Source organism: Pyrgilauda ruficollis, unplaced genomic scaffold, assembly GCF_017590135.1.
Source record: "Pyrgilauda ruficollis isolate IOZ18807 unplaced genomic scaffold, ASM1759013v1 scaffold3, whole genome shotgun sequence".
In the NCBI taxonomy this organism is placed as follows: Eukaryota; Metazoa; Chordata; class Aves; order Passeriformes; family Passeridae; genus Pyrgilauda; species Pyrgilauda ruficollis.
In genome coordinates, this window is record NW_024524377.1 from 18,668,208 (window position 1) to 18,682,179 (window position 13,972).

The following is a 13,972-nucleotide window of genomic DNA, read 5'->3' on the forward strand; positions in this document are numbered from 1 at the left end:
CTGGATCCAGCAGCATCTTGTGTGAGCTGGAGAACAACCACTGGGTTCTGCACATAGTTGTGGTGGGATAGGGAGCTATGGAACTTGGATTTGTTAATCATGGGGCATTTTTAATCATTCTCTGAAAAGATTCATCAAGTACTTGTTTTATAGCCAGGATCTAAATATATTATGCTACTGGAAAATCAAATATGAGACCCATCAATTTAATTCTAATGACCTGTAAGTACTTGTGTTTTAAACACCACAGCAGATGGCTTGCTCACAGCTTTGGTATATTTTAAATATTTCACAAGAAGATAGTTTTATTCCATTCCTCTTACCAAGGTGTTAATGAAAAAGTGGTTTAGATAGGTTTTCTAACTGTTTGTGTTATTCCTATCTCTCATCAGAATATTCAGATAGCCAGTCAAGGAGAGTGAGGTCTCCCGGTAATCTGGCAGTAATGCTGGTAGGAATTAGAGAATTGAATGCCCAATTGAATATTTCCTAAGGAACATACAAACATAATACAGAAGTTTCTGAGATGGAGATTTGACTCAGTGGTCACCTGCATCCTCCAGCCTAGGGAAGGAGGTTGGAGGTATAACTCATGGCTTGTGCTGCCGCAAGAGTTCCTTGTCTTGGGAGGATGGTGGGGCTGCAGTTGTAGGGCAGAGCTCCTTCTGCTGGCAGATCCCCTGACTGGCTGAGTCTTGAGTGTTGCTGTTTACCTGCAGGTGAATCTTCCCACATTTGCTTAGATAGCTGCCTTTTAAATTATTTTGTGGCTTTTTAGATTCACTGCAAACAGGAAGGCTATAGCAGTTTTTATGCAGAAACCCATAGTACATCAGCTACTGCTATTCTAATAAATTTAGAGCTATAGCAAACCAGTATTTGTTTGGCCTGTGTTTTATAGGTGGTACCATGATACATGTGCTTATGTGCATAATTACTGATGAAGGCATTAGATGACTCAATTTTTTGCTGTTGTTGCTTAAAGACTTTTTTGAATAACTTCAACACAGTTTTGAAGACTTTAGCTAATGCTCAGACATTTACACATATGCAATTAAATCTTAACTATAGCTTTGAGCTTAACTTAGGTTACACTAACTCTTCATGCTGCTTAGCCTGCTCAACAAGAAAAACAGTATTACCATCAAGTGAGTAATCTTTTTTTCACAATACCAGAAAATTACCTTTTAAAATGTGTGCTGTTTTCAGCAAATCATACTGCAGACTGACTTACCTACAAGTCCACAAAATAAATTAATTGGCAGTTATCTGAGAACATGTGTGAAGACTCACCTGTGGGCAAAAAGCAACACTCCCACTGCAAGTCAAAGGATCTGTGAAGGGGTCTGTCAGATACTTGTGATAAGTTCTGAGGAGTTAATTGTGATCTTGTTTTTGTTAGATGCTCTTGCCTGGTATAGAGTTAACATAATCTTAAAGTCTTAAAGCATTACTGTGAAGAAAAATATAAAGTAATACATATCTGAATTTGCATAATATGTATATTTGTATAAAAACATGTGTCTAAAATCTGTTAAATATTTGTTTTGATACACTGCAGAGGTGAAACTGTTGAGACACCTTCCTGGAAATACCTGACCTTTTTTCTCAGAAACTGCAGGGCTTATATGTGTTAATTTCTGTGGATACAGTCTCATTGTCTTGCAGTCTCTTGCTCAAACCCAGCAGCATTGTTCAAGTTGAATTTGAAGGTTTTGTATATTTATCCAGGATTGCCAAACATCTGTAGTCTGCTTTGAGTAGCAATTTCAACTGCACTGCTGGGTATTTGGCAATCTCAAGCATGCTTGCTCTGTGTGTTTAATCAGACTCCACAGCGCATGCCTGGAAATTCCACATTTCCAGTAAACATTGGATAGAGCTCTGTGTGCATGGTATGCTGTAACAGCCTGGAGTGCTGGACTCGCTGAACCCATGGTACTTTGTGCATAAACACAAACTCTGGATCGGACTGCTGCTGCTCTGCCAAAAATCCCACATCTTTCTTGGAACAAAGTTTTCCAAGATCTTCAGTTTTTCCAAAGACTTAACTTCCTACATCAGTGCCTTGGCCATGAAAGAATAGTCTCACATTTGTTTTTCCCACCCCCCCAAACATAAAAAGCATTAATCTGCCAAACTCTCTCACTAGGTTTTCAAATGCCAAGCATTTGTGAACAGTCTTTCCTAGATATGTGTGTGCTTATATATATATATACACATAATATGCTGTATATGTGTATACGCAGTGGGGTATGAAATAAGCTATCACAGTAAATGACCCATTCTGAATTGTCTAACTTGTTTGTTTATTTGTTTGTTTTCAACAGGCAGAAATACTCAGTGTGCTCAGTCACAAAAACATCATTCAGTTCTATGGAGCTGTCATTGAACCTCCAAATTATGGCATAGTTACAGGTAAGGATTTTTGTCTGACCTTTTTCTTGACTGTAAAGCTACAATGTTACAAAGTTATCTTCAATGTTACTCAATTACAGTGTTTTGCTAATTGTTCCGGTCTTCTTTAAATGTTAAGACTGCTTGGCACTACCTGCTGCAATGTAATTGGGAGTGCAGGAGGTGGGAACCTGGCTGGGAGCATAGCTGGAGGCAGCATGGAGGCAGGTGAGGCCTAGGGTGTTCTTAGTGCACAAATGCAGGACTCCTTTAAACAGGACCTTTCACTGTGTTCTCTTACCCTGTTTGGAGAATTGCTTTCTCATTCTAATTGGTGTGTCACAAAAGTAGAGGTTTTCATGATGCGAAGCTCTGGCTGGTTCTGTGAGGAAGGTGGGCTGGGTGTCTGCTCCATGGGGAGCAAAGCTGCCCCATGAGTTCTGCCTGCACTAAAATAGGAGAATTTGCATTGTGAGGTTCCCAATGGGAAGAGCTTGAAATAGAGTCAAGGGTTAATGAGGCATTGTAAGACAGCTCCCTTTATACATAGGAAACTAGGTTTTGTTTGTTTTGATATTCCTAGAATTATGTGGAAGTTGCTTTCTGTGTTATTGTTGGGGTATTTTGTTGGTGGGGTTTTATTTTTACTGTCACCGTTTTAAGCTTCCTGCTCTTATCTTGGGAGATGGTCCAGATATAGAATTTTCTCCCTTTCCTGTATGGGACAAACTACGTAAGATAGGAGTAGAAAGTAAACCCAAAGCAAAGACATTTCCCAACTGCTCAAACAAATGTTTGGAGAGATAAAACCCATGAAAGCGTGGATTAGGAGGCATGTTTTGGCATGTCTCTAACTTTCAAAGCTCAGTGTGAAGGGTAGTCTTTTGCATGTGGCACAATCTAACACCAATTTGAGTCACTGCCTGTCAGGTTTTTGTTGGTTGGTGGTCAGAACTTGTGAAAATTCAATTATTTCTACCTGCTTCTTAGACTTCTGCTTATCACAGCAGATAGCAGTGTAATCTGAAATGCAGCACATTTCAGGGCATGGGGAGCTTTGCTTACTCCAGGAGTATCAGCCTACTGGAGGTCATGGTGTGGCAGACAGCATTCCAGAGGTGCATGGGTGACCACAGTCTGCACCACTTAGAAATGAACTGATGATGGCGTATAGACAGGAATTTGAATTCCTTCTGAAAGCAATAAAATTAATAGAAAGCTAATAAGCAGTGTAATTTTACTATCCTTTTTAATATAAGTGTAAACGAGCAAGCAGAGTAGCAAAGGAGAGGTGTAATCAGTGACCTGGGATGATGTCTAGATCAGAAGACCTCAGCTTGGTCTCCCAAAAGGTCAGTGTTTGGAGGACATTATGACCTGCTTACCAGTCCCAGGACAGACAGCAACTGAAGTAATTCACTGTGCTGTTGAGAATGGGCATTCTTTAGCTGCCTGTGAGGAAGAGACTATGGTGTGTAGATCAACAGCTTTGTTCCACAGGGAACTCCGATCACACCTGGCTAAAGAAGAAAGAGGTTTGGGGATTTCTTAGCAAACTGTTGATTCTCCCTGCAACTTCTAAGGAGACTGGAGTCCTGTGGATTGGAATGGAGGCAAGGCTCCATTTCCCCACACCATTTTCAAATGAGAGAATGGCTACTGATAGAAGAAATGTTAATTACACTTCAAATGTCTTCTAGAGGGATTTTCACTTCGTGATCTTCTGGATGGCCTTCAGTGTTGCAGACAATCCTGTGTTAAGTCAGAGATTTGTTTCTTGAGAGAGAAAATCCCAAAGAAGAAGAAGTCTTGAGAAATTAGTGTTACTTCAGAATGATGGAAATGAGAGCATTCAGCCAAGTACTAGCATGTACTGAGCATTAGCTGCATGTAATGTCTCATGTAGGATTAAAAATATGTTTTCCTCCTAGGATGTATGTCAGTGTTCCAGCTCATCCTGCTGCCTTGTGAGCTGCTGTCATGGATCCCATCGTTCTAGATGTTACTGGCCATCTCTGTCAGCAGCAGTCTCAATATGTAGCTTTCAGATATGTCTTTTGGTCACAGCTCCCTCATCCCAAAAGGTTCTCAGAGCTTGTGCCTCCAATGCACAGAACCTTATGTATGCCACAGCATCACAGGGTGGGTCCAGTAAGGCAATCAGAGCTTTTCTTTCTAAAGAAAATGTTTCTTTTCCATTATTTGCAAAACATTGTCCTTGCAATATGCTTTCCAAATCCACAAGCTCCTAATAAATATCTGTGGCACAATACATATATTTAGAAATATATTTTTAGAAATATATATTTATAAATATATAAAGAAATACTAACAGTGGGGCATTGTTGATTGAAGCTTATTTGCCTCTGTTCACACAAAGTGGCAAAGGGGTGAAGGAGCTGAGTTGTCCCCTGACCCTGATGGATCGAATTATGCATTGTAAAGACATGCAAAGCATGCAGCCAACCTGTTCCTGAAGAATCCATTTATAAGACAGATAGTGACATCATGGGTAAAAAAAGCTTCTGTTTTAATTGTGGAAATGTGCAGGTCAGCAGCTTACTCCTCTCTCGGTGACATCAGAAGCAACACGTCTGTCCTTGCAGTGGGAGGTTGTGCAGCAGTGATCCAAAGCTGACTTGCACTTGAGTGTTTACTTTCAAAGGACTTGCTATTTTCTCTCTCTTTCATTTAGCACTGGAGTCTTCCCATCTGACCTGCCACATTCTAGGCTGCAGATTCAGTTTGGTCTCAGTTTCCTTCCCCACACCATGATCTCCCAGTGCTTTTTATTTCTTTGGTTAGGAACAATTGAAAATTTTGTATGCATTTACACTATCATGTAGCAATCATTGATTAATATTATTATTAACAAAATTCAGACACATTTTATATAGTCTTAAAGGCAATGATTTTGTAGCTGCTTTGAAATAATATGAAGATTTTGAGAGTCTTCTAGGTAGGTTCTAAATTCTGCCTGAGAAGCACATTGAATAGCCTTGGGAGAGAGGGACAAAAGTCTTAAGTTGCTCCTTGTATCCCCCTGGTCTTTGTGCTACTTTTGCTGCACTGGGTGGCATCTGTCTGCCCTGTCATTGCAAACAGATAAAAGAAAATGTATCAGCTGTTTCATCTTACAAACCTGTTTTTGGTGAAACATGAATGAATTCTAAATAAAATAAAACTTATTTCTATTAATATTTCATATTAATAAATACTGAGCAGAAGAGTTACAGGCTTTAAACTGCTGCAGGTGACCTGCAGCACAAGAAAATCTGTCCTGCTTATCTCAGGGTTAGACTTCTGGTTTCATCCTTCTGTTTTTTCATGAACAAATTATTTGATCTGCTGTTCTGTGTCTCCATGGGGAAATAGGAAACTTTCTACTTGCAAACTCTTTGTTTGTAACAGAACATTATATATTTTTCATAAGGCTTTACTTAAAAAAAAAAACAAAAAAAACCAAACAAACAACTAAAAATTCTGTGTTTTATATGGGGCATAATTTATACACAGTACTGCTTACCAGTGGGGAGTATCCTCTGATTTTGGAAACATTAAGATAAGATGCATCTGATACCACCAAACTCATCTGTTAATTGTTCTTCTGATCAAGAGTGGCTAATTCACTGTTTAAAAAAGTAAGAATTTTAGGTAATATGAAAGTAGTACTGTAGAGACTTGAGTGTCTCCAGTTTCACTCCTAAATATGTGTAGGGCTAACTAGCTTGTTAATCTTGCTTTAAGCCCCACAACTCTGACAGTCAGACTGGATTCCATCTGCCACAGTTCCAAACACCAGTGGGCCCCAAATGCCCTTGTTTTTACCCCAGACTCCTGCTGTGGGATTCTGTATGGGAAATTAAGAGAAGCATCTGCTTGTCCTGACCAAGGAACATGCACAACCTTTTACTCTGGAATTTGAACTGCTTTGCCTGATCTTTCTTGATGCCAGACCTTTCTAATGCCTTTTCATTGTAATGCCTGTTTTTCTATATGATTACACCTTTTTGTTCGTTTTTTCATTTTTTGTTAGTAGCAGCTTATGTCTGCATTGGGATAATCAGATAAACTCTCCTACTATACTGGTAATAATATTAAGCTGTTGAACCCAAAAGCTAGAGGACTGCTTTCTGGAACTGGCAGTGTTTCTATTATGTCTTTCATGTTAGGTGCTGTGTTTTTAACTGTCTTGTTTGTTGCCTTTTTTTTTTTTTAACAGAGTATGCTTCTGCTGGCTCACTGTTTGATTACATTAATAGTAACAAAAGTGAAGAGATGGATATGGATCATATCATGACCTGGGCCACTGACATAGCTAAAGGTAAGCAACAAGAGTGGCATATACTGCCCTACACAGCCAGCAAATGTACAGCTTCCTTAGTCAGGAAAACCTTCCTAGTCTTCCTTATTGAGATGGTAACAAAACCAATCAAACATATATAAATAAAAAAAGCGAAACCCATTCGCTGTTCTTTTTAGTATGTTCCTTGTTTATTATGAATCCAAAAATATTCTGGAGTGAAAATAGTTTCTGTGAGGCAGTTCTGGTGGATCCCTAAGTCCCATGAGGATAATTTTGTTGATGTTGTGTAATTATGAGATAAAGTGCATAATTTGATTTGATTTGGAGCATTTAAGGAAGCTAAGGACTTATTCTCAGCAAACATACTGAAACTCTTCATATAATAATGTAGAATAAGCTGTTCCATCCTTTGTGGTCTCTGTGACTGACCACACAAGAATTAGTGTAAACTAATGAAGAAAAAGTAAATTCGTATCTGGCTTAATCATGTAGAGACATCTCCTTAACTATATATTTAGCGAAAATAACTACATATGATGTTAAAAACCATTAGCATATCCAAATAGATGCTCTGAGAGATACATGAGCTTTGGTTAGTGCTTTTTACTCAGAGATGATGGGAAGCTTTGGTTCTCCTTCAGCACGTCAATATGGCACACAGGTATGGCAACTTGTAATGAGTACAACTAGTGGGAACCAGGAATCATGACTGCAGAAACGTGATGGCCCTGCTCAGCCTGTCTAACTAGATTGTTCCTTTCTTTTGTGTAGGAATGCACTACTTACACATGGAAGCTCCAGTGAAAGTTATCCACAGGGACCTGAAGTCCAGGAATGGTAAAGTAGCAAAACTCTTGAAACACTCTGCATTTACTGTTACCTGCTAATGTGGCATTTAAATCTGTGCTTAAGCTTTTTGAACAAGCAGAACTAACTAATACCTTGGTTGTCATCAAAGCTGCACTTGTTGAGGCACGGAAAAGCTGGTTCCCTCCTCCCCATCCTGAGCCTGTCTGAAGTTCATTACAGACCTGGCATCATCTAGAGCACTGTGGAGGAGGGCTCTTCCAGCTTGTGTCTTGCTGGCCACGATTGGCCATGAAAGCTGATGAAGCTTTCAGATACTGCCTGGGCACTCCTTGCTTCTTTTTTCTGTCTGGAAAGGTTGAATGCCAGGAAAGGCTGGCAGACACCAGACACAATAGACTGGATAAGGCCTATTATTTCTTATCAGAAAATCTTGTCTTTATTGTGGCTTTTTTATGAGGTTTGACAGATATTCAGGCTTTTGAGTCATACATATTCAGTGTGGAGTCCGTACTTAGCAGTTGACAGTAGTTTTTGAAATTTGCTGAACATTGCCTTTTAGATGAAACTTCTACTACTAGTGGTGGGATAGGAGAGGCACAGATTTTAATAATGCACAGATTTCAATAATGCATGATAGTCAAGAAACATCCAGGTCTCACCTCGGTTGAAGCTTTTCTTCTTTTAGTAATGACTCTTCCAGAGAGCCTCTTGTTAAACCTACCTGTTCTGGGGAAAATGAGGTTCATCTGTGTTGCTGTCTTTTAACTCAGTAATGCCTGAAAGGTTTTGCATTTGTTCAGTGGCTTGTAGATATTCAGCAGATGTTCTGTCAGCTTCTCAATGAAACCAGGACAGGTGTGCACATTCAGATGCTGGCTCACCTTAGGGTCATTTGTCTTATTGAAAAATGAAGTATTTTGCTGTAAAAATGTATTGGACTTGCTTTTTGCATTCTTGTAATCTTTTGTTTTTTCATTTTCAGTTGTTATAGCTGCTGATGGTGTGTTAAAGGTATGAACACTTTAATTATTTGTAGACAGATGCTGCTGCTTGACTGAATGTTTCCATGTCTGATGAATGAGGTCAATATTCATTATACCAGTTTAATATTTTATTTATTTTTGCCAGATCTGTGATTTTGGTGCCTCAAGATTCCACTCCCATACAACACACATGTCATTAGTGGGCACTTTCCCATGGATGGCCCCAGAAGTTATTCAGAGTCTTCCAGTGTCTGAAACATGTGACACATACTCGTACGGAGTGGTGAGTGCCTCATCTCACTATGCATTGTGGCAGTTTGTCTGTGTGACAGAATTCACATGCTGCAACTACAGCAATTCTAAATAAGAGCAACAGGAAACACCGCAGTTCCTTCTAAGACTCACGCATCATTTATAATTACATGCTTGAAAATGATAGGAAGAATATAGTATCTTGCACGTTTAGTAGAATCTGATTAGATTAGCAGCATGCCAGTGTAGAAGTGCCACAATTATTCAGAATATGTCCAAAGGCTTTCAGGAGCTACTGAAAGCATCATGAATCTCTGCTTGTGGTTTTTTTCTGTGGAACCAGAGAGAAAAAGTTTGTCTTGTAATAGTGGGGTAACATTAGCATTTCACTTTCCCCAAAATAGAGTGTCACTGATTTTTATTAAAAAGCACCTGCTCTTTTGCTCAATTGTTTAAAAGACACTGCTATCACTATCTGTGAGAATAGACCCCATCTGAAAATACAGAAGCCCAGCACTGCTTTACTGAAAGGTGGGGAATCAGGTATAGTTCATAAGAATGTCAGGTGTTCATATTCAGTAATGTGAATTACTTTACTCTGTCCACAGTTAAATACTAGTTTAGTTTTGCTCTGCGATACAAAGTAGGCTAGAAATAGTCCTACTGTTCACATCAGTTGTGTGCCTAACCCCATAGCCTTTCTCTGGCAGAGGACAGTAAAGACTATTTCCTTTGGTGGGCAAAGGAAAGGAAGTGGGGCTGTAGTTTCCATGCATATTGGTGCATTAACTGTTCTTCTGTTTGGATTCAACAGTGGGTGGCAGAATGAGAAATTCTTCACTAGCTGCCAAGTATTGTCTCTTTCTCTTTGAGGAATGGGAGGACACAGATGGGGGAGGTACTGTGGTTTTAAACTAGCACCTATGGCTGTACATAGCTAAGCTGCTGTCTCAGTGGAGGGTGACTTAAACTTTTTGCCAAACAGTTGTTTATAGTGAGAAAAATTTTTGAGACATGATGTGACATCACTTATCAGTGAAAGTTTGCAAGGAGCCTATATTGCCACATTCAAAATCCTTGCTTGCTTAACTGAACTGGGTCACAAAGAGTAAGAGAACATCAGCTAACAAATGTAAATATTAATGTAAACTGTTACTGGAAGCAATCACATATTGTCCACTGAAGGGAAACGTTCCAGTTTAAAACAGAACAACAATGTTAGAGGAAAAATTCCAAACATGGTTTTATAGTTCAAACTTCTCACATAGTCATCCTAGTTTGAATTGACTTAAGGTAATGTTTTCAAAGTGGGAGAAAGTAGGAAATTGTTTAATATCTTATCATGTCAAGTATTAACAGTGCCTTGGGAACAGTATGTTGTGAAAACTTTATTTTACCTCGTTGAAAAATTCAGGTTCTTTGACAGTTCTGTGCTTGGAGGTAAAACTGAGCTATCCTCCTTATGAAAACGGTTCAGTGTTACCAGAGTGCTTTTACATTGTTATGGGTATGTAGTGCTACTTTAGAATGTTTAGTAATGACCCATGATTTTTTATATATTGTTTTTAAATTAATGTGTTGTACTGTGGGTAGAAGCTTATGAATTCATAAGCACTTAGGAGTAATTATTCTTTTTATAACTCTAGTCTTGGAACACCATCATTTTCAGAGGAGATAGGTAGACATGAAGAATGGCAGTAGCCCAAGTTCTCTGTTTCTGAAATAACTAATATTAGGGGGTTATACCAGCATGAAATGGCCTGACTATAACACTGAAAGTTGGAATCTCCCTATAATAAGTGTTATAACTACCAGACAAGTAGCTAGGGGTCTGAAAACAAGGAATCTGAGAAAGGGTATTTTTGTCTCTTTAAGTTATCATCTATAAAAACAAAATGTAAAGAATCCCTTTTTGAAGCATAACACTTGCCAGCAGCTTTTGTGCTAGAGAGACAAATCTGCTTTACTTCAGTTAAAGTCCTCTTAACAAAGAACAGAATCCTTTCAAATGTAAACTAGTAAGATGCTAGGGATAGATATTTCATTTGCAATGTTTGTCATATTTCCCATGGTTTTCTTTAATTTCCTTTCTTCTATTTTTTTATCTGACAGTCTTTTCTTTCTACACACCCATCTGTCATTTTAGATACTCTGCTTAAGCTGCACAAGAGCTTTTTTCCATGAAGTGTTGAAGTCTTTCTGCAGCCTCTTAGGTCTGAGCTGCTTCTCAGCTGAAATGAATTTTCCTTTTTGTGAACAGTTGTATACATGTTTATGGCTAATGTTTGGATTAGCTTGTCCTGCCCTTCATGGATGGTTAAACAGGCCTATGTATTCTCTGAGATACATAGTCAATAATTTATAATACTGTCATGAAATGCTAAAGCTAAATTTTCAAGGAGAACTTATTACCACACAAAGACAGATCTTACACTTTCCTTCAGCCATGCTGTAGTTCCCCTTTCTGATTCATTTCCAAGTCTGTAATCTAAACAACTAAAACCAAGTGTAACAAGTGATCAACCCTGAAACTGACTTGTATGTCACTGTGTGTTGCTCAAAAATTATTCCTTGCCATCTCTGTCATTCCTTGCTATCTCTGCCAGATACGAAAGTGTACGTGGAATGACAGTGTCACTCTAAAAGCTGTTTGAAATCATGAAGACATATGCTCAGAATATATTATCCTGGCAGAACTGTTTGTAGTGCACCACAGTGTCTGTTTGTGTATCAGTATAAATGTATTTAATCACAGAAAGCTCATCTGATGTAGTTGAATTATTTTATCACTTACAAGAACAAGTAAGTAAAACCATTAATTGGCTATTGGTGGCCTAGAGACTGCCATTAAATGTAGCAGCTGTTCAAACACTGCTTTAGTTATGAGAACATATGTTATTTATAGAGGGAATGTTGGCCAGCTCCAGGGGTTATCCCTTACTCTTTTTGAAAAGAATGATGCGATCTCTAACTGCAGTTGGATCAATGCAGGGAAGACAGACCTAATTTTCATGCCTAAGGGCAGTACCTCTGTGAGTGCAGTGCTAATGCTTGTGCTGCACCTCTGCTAAACGTGGCTCCTGACCATCGTCTGTGAACAGTTTCCTGCCAGACAAAGCTTTTTTTTTTTTTCAGCGAAGGTGTTCAGCGTGTTTTGTTTTCCTCAGATTACTTAATCGGATGTTCCCCTATCCAAATGGCACTTTGAATCTTTGTTGGCTTTGCACCAGTGTGGAGACAGGGGATGGGGTAGAGGCAATGTGGGTTTAGTTTTTCCTTTGGGTTGTTGTCATATAATTGAGAGGATAGGAATTGAAATGCACAGCTGAGCTGACAGAAGTAAATGTGTGAGCTTTTTCTGAAGACCACATATTTCTAAATGTCAGGTTTGTGTACAGGGTGAACATTAATACATTTATCTCCCCTTTCTCTTCCTCCATATGCTAAACTGAGTCCAGCATCTTCAGAGGCTGCAGCGTACTGCACTATATTAAATGGCCTTACTTTGTTTTTCATCATTGTTTCTAGCTTGGCTGTTTTCTCTGTGAGCACCTGCTGTCCGTCATCACAGAGATGTGATGTGATTGGGAAAGCAGGTGATCCTCACCATCACAGGTGGGAGGGGAAGTGAACCATCAATTAGATTATATACCAGAATGGAAAGATAAAATAATTTCCATATGAAGTGAGCTGGGAAAGCCAGTTCTGAAAATAAACAGAGTGTACCTCACAAAGAGGCTGGGGTAAGTTAGGCTGAGGTCCTTGTCTGCTGCTGAATCACCCTGGGGATGGGAAGAGGCAAGTGAGAATGCAGATGATACTCATTTGCTGCTTTTTAAAAGACTGCTGATGCAGTCATTAACTTCAGCTGATGATTCAGGGTAGCTAGTCCATGAGAAGGGGTTGAAACTCTTGTAAAGCTGAACATAGAGACATGTCACCGTTGGAAGGAAAGGCTTTCTCTGTACATTTGGCCTGAATATGAAAATTGCATTGTTGTTAAAATATTTTCTAAACCTGTGTAAGTAAATGCAAAGGTTTCCAACATCCCACTTTTGTATCTTTTACTTTCATTTATTAGTAAAATGAAGGCATCAAGAAAAATCCTTCATATTGTGTCAAATTGCTGTTTTCCTCTTCAACTCTGTGCAGTCTTGGAAGAGTTTTTAGCTAGCACTGTTGTTTTAGGGAGGCAGTGATCTGTTTGGGCAGTGGAAATAAACACTAAAGGTGTCATGATAAAGGAATTCGGTGCAAAATGTTCTGCACAAACATATGTGCATGAATGAAACAAGACAGCTCTTAAAATTTACAGTCTTCTGAAAGAAAGATAGCACAGCAGTAGTTTTCCAGCTCAAGGCTCTTGAAGACATTTAAAATGTATTTCATTATGTTCTTTACTTGGAAGGTTATTTAGATACTGCTCTATGTGATGTGCAAACTTGAGTTTTTTCTGCTGTAGTTTCATGGTATAGTCCCAACAGATGAAGTTGTTCTGCAAGGCTGCTCAGCCACATGTTAGATTTGATCCAGGAACCTTTGTTTTAAACTGTTTTATACACTGCTTTTTTTGTCTTAAGTACATGGGAGTGTTATTTTTTTTTCCTTCCCTCACAATTACATTTCCTTCTCTACCAGTAGAGAGGAGATAGTTTGAGTTACAATTGAGGTGCCTTTTTTCCTTCTGAAAGGATTGAAGTGAGGCTAACAGGGTAATTGAATAGGTCTGTGATAGTTCTCCCCATATATTTCTTATTCTCAGAAAAACTGTTCTTATTTTTCCAAAATATCCTACCTTTACTAATCAGTCTTCTGACTCAAGCAGTATTATTCAAATAGGTCTATTGTTGGAGTACCCTGTTCGCTTGATTAAAGGCCCAACTCTGCTTCAGTGCATTTTTTTGCTTGCCCTCCATCTGTCAATATTGTTCCATTTGCTTTTTCATTATCTTCATAGCTGTCCACAATCCAGTCAGAATGATGCAGCTGAAATAAACCTGGGCACTAACCCAAACAGTGAGGATACAGAGACTTGTATAAGGGTCTTAATGCATTTTGGCAAATCCTGCATTAAAGATTCTTTGTTGTCGTTGTTGTTATACTTGATATATGAGCAGAAGAAAAAGTTTGTAGATATTTGCAACAAGATGTGTGTATGAAAGTTTTGCTTTAAAAAAAAAAAATGGGACATATACAAGTGGAGGTACAAAGTGCTATTAATTTG

At 38.8% G+C, this 13,972-nt stretch overlaps 1 protein-coding gene across 3 annotated transcripts in view; it reads left to right on the forward strand.

Annotated features, from left to right (window-relative positions):
- The window catches only part of MAP3K20 (mitogen-activated protein kinase kinase kinase 20), an 89,579-nt gene that overhangs the window by 27,196 nt on the left and 48,411 nt on the right, over positions 1–13,972 (forward strand). For all 3 annotated transcript variants that reach the window (XM_041473503.1, XM_041473505.1, XM_041473504.1), the window contains exons 3-7: positions 2,331–2,418; positions 6,620–6,721; positions 7,475–7,540; positions 8,496–8,524; positions 8,642–8,779. In XM_041473503.1, coding sequence (XP_041329437.1) covers positions 2,331–2,418; positions 6,620–6,721; positions 7,475–7,540; positions 8,496–8,524; positions 8,642–8,779 — 423 coding nt within the window. The remainder of the gene's footprint in view (positions 1–2,330; positions 2,419–6,619; positions 6,722–7,474; positions 7,541–8,495; positions 8,525–8,641; positions 8,780–13,972) is intronic.